This window comes from Hyposmocoma kahamanoa, unplaced genomic scaffold, assembly GCF_003589595.1.
Source record: "Hyposmocoma kahamanoa isolate Upper Pololo Valley unplaced genomic scaffold, ASM358959v1 66, whole genome shotgun sequence".
In the NCBI taxonomy this organism is placed as follows: domain Eukaryota; kingdom Metazoa; phylum Arthropoda; class Insecta; order Lepidoptera; family Cosmopterigidae; genus Hyposmocoma; species Hyposmocoma kahamanoa.
This window is the reverse complement of record NW_020653854.1, coordinates 3,076,892-3,079,787: the sequence shown is the minus strand read 5'-3', so window position 1 is coordinate 3,079,787 and position 2,896 is coordinate 3,076,892. Positions and strand designations below refer to the sequence as shown.

Here is a 2,896-nt window from a genome sequence, read left to right as displayed (position 1 = left end):
TAAACACTTGTAAAGTAACGTTCATTTACTAGAGTAACAAGGGAACGAACCACAAAAGATCCTCAAAGAGCAAGCGAAAAAAAAAACTAATAACTCACAAATTATCTAAATATTCTCATAATATCTTTTTATCAATAATAAGCAGCTCTTTGAAACCTCCGGTGTGACGGCTGACAGCTACTTCCACTTAACTAAGTTTAGATATCCAAACAGGAAATAGTCTAAACCTCTTTTATTGAGCGTGCTTGTAAAGCATTTTTTTTGTGTTTTACGCCACGTATTATTTAGATTTTATAAGCGCTAAATATCAAAATACAGACGACATACATTCTTCATGGAACTAGTGTTTGCTTACGACTATAACAAACTATTAATTGTGAATTCAGTCATCAACTCTGTGTACATCCCGACAAGGAAGTTTCTCAATTGAGGTGGAGATAGAACAATGTGCATATGTGTAATAAACCAGCCACGTATATTATACACGAGGACAATAAACAAATCCCCAAAACTATCCCGAGCCCGCATCACGGAGCCGGCTTTATGCAAACTTGAATAAGCTTCGCCGCTCCTCCAGTTTCAGTTTCCGAAATGAGATAAAACAGGTTCAAGAAGTTTAATGAGTAACAGCTTTAGCGAAGTAAACTTCACTCCATTCCCCACTTTGTGGGTAATTAACTCCAGCATTCAAAACCAAATGAATGACACACTAAACTTACAAATACTAAACAAACCTACTTCTATTTGCAGACACAAAGTTTGTGATTGAAATTAACTAGCAGAACACGAAAACGGAAACTCGAATTTCAATTAACCCTCCGCTACAAGATTCCATACTTAAAAACTAGCAACAAACGAATGCAGTGATACTAATATAAAGGCGCCTCGGGAATTAATTTTTAAATAAATCCACACATAAATCATTCAGGCTGGTTACCACCCGCTGCTCTACTTATATCGGCTTTATGATCCTTTTTGTCACATTAATTCACTGTCGGAATGTTTACTGGCTACATCGGAAAAATAAACGCTAACAAAGGCCACAAAAAGTATTACAAAAATTAAGACTTAGATAAAACAAAAAGTTTAGGCTTCAAGGAATTCGACTCCAGGAGTTTCGGCAACAGGATAAATATAAACAGTTACTCAAACAATCACGTGCGCGACGCGCACTTCTATGAAATGATACGATTAAGCTACAAAATGTCAAAAAGCAAAAGCACGAAGGGCTAGGGGCGGCGACCGCGGCTCATGCAGGGGAGAGAGGGGCAAAGGGGAGCGTGGCCGACAGTTTCTCGCCGACCACCGCGCCGCGAGCACGCCTTGTGATGCGCTCCGCGTTTTGACGCGACATGGCCTCGTCAACGACCGGCAACATCGTCATAGAGTGGTTGCGATCGCTCCACTTGGGCCAATACGCGGAAAGTTTTATAGACAATGGTTATGATGACTTAGAAATATGCAAACAAGTTGGGGAACCCGATCTGGATGCAATCGGCGTTCTCAACCCTGCACATCGTCAACGTTTATTGCATTCTATCAGAAGTTTGAGAGAAGAAGGTGCAGCAGCTGTTTACTACACTTTGGAAGAAGCATCTGCTGCTAGAGACTCTTGTCGCTGTGAAGAAGAAGCCAGAAAAGAACAAGCTGCAGCAATAATAGAGTCTGCGAAGTATGTGGATGAGTACGAAGAAGGCAAGGCTGAGTTAGTGAAAATTCCACGTATACAGCTGAAGCGTCTTCTTCGAGAACGACTTGCTCAAGATGGGATCCGCTTGAGCCTCCAGCCATATTCAACCACGGTCAGTGTTTTGTTAGCCCCACTAAGCGGGCAGTGCTTCTCGCGGTAACGGCGTGTGATTTGTGAAAGTGACGTAAGGGCATAGATGAATGAGTTGGTATGCCCATGCTATTGTGTCTGTAGTGGATCGTGATTCGGAAAGTTTATATTTTGAATATCACATGAGGCGACCGCGTAGAGACACTGCCTGCGCCTTGTTATTTCTTTTGAATGAGTCCGTGTGTGGTACGGGCCATCTTCGGCCGCCCCGGGCGGATCGCTTCTCGGGACGTGTTGCCATAAAGTTTGTTGCGTGCGTGATTTCCCTCGAGATGAGGAGTTTGCGCGCCTTCCTGTCGTGAGAAGATTGTAATCGCGTGCCTCCCGGCTCTAAATTGGGTTTTAAGATAAATCGCGCAACCTGTTTTAGCTCCCTGAGGCGTTAATTAGTTATACAACTTGTTCGGACATGAAACCAAGATACACTGCTACATAAAATTGATTACCATATGCATTTAACGGCTGCAGTTATCTCACGAACATTGCAAGGCCCTAATAACATCGCTTAAACAAATTGCAAATGGTTATAAATATGTGTGCAATCTTCAAGCAAATGGCGTTATGGACTGGATCTTAAAAGTTGTGAACTACATTCGTTGGAGTTTTACGGTCTCTTAAATTTTAGAATCCATCAAAGATTTTAAAGCAATAAACGTGATAATAAAATCCCAGGGATCAATTTCAATATAAAATTCAATGCTTACTTCCAAGTATCAGCGTTGTAAAATATCATTATACAAAGCGTAACCATTTCTAAAATAATTTATGTATCGCTTACGCGTTGTCTTCATCACATGGGCGGAAGCGCTTAGTTGATATTTTAATTGAGCTGTTATTAATTATTCGACTGGGTAGTGATTAAGGGGGCGGAATATTACGTCGATGGCACGCCCTTCTGTGCCGTGTTAATTGTACTCGACATTTGTCAGTTACTCCTTCGCGATATGATACCCTTGACTCAAGCGGGCATTTTTATCGTTAAATACACTAACTTTCAAAAGTAAATAAAAAAAGCGGCAATGTTAAGTACACAACTATATTTTGATAAGCGACTAT

The 2,896-nt window shown here is 41.1% G+C and overlaps 1 protein-coding gene across 1 annotated transcript; it reads left to right on the top strand.

Moving 5' to 3' along the window:
• The first annotated feature begins 1,300 nt into the window (after positions 1–1,300).
• LOC113231843 (sterile alpha motif domain-containing protein 5-like) lies at positions 1,301–1,850 on the top strand. The gene has a single exon (XM_026466378.1). It carries the CDS (start codon positions 1,353–1,355, stop codon positions 1,848–1,850), a length of 498 nt encoding a protein of 165 aa, XP_026322163.1. The 5' UTR covers positions 1,301–1,352.
• The last annotated feature ends 1,046 nt before the right edge of the window (positions 1,851–2,896 follow it).

What these genes read in the sequence shown, in the direction of transcription:
- LOC113231843 (XM_026466378.1), top strand. Translation starts at nt 1,353, where the DNA reads ATGGCCTCGTCAACGACCGGCAACATCGTCATAGAGTGGTTGCGATCG.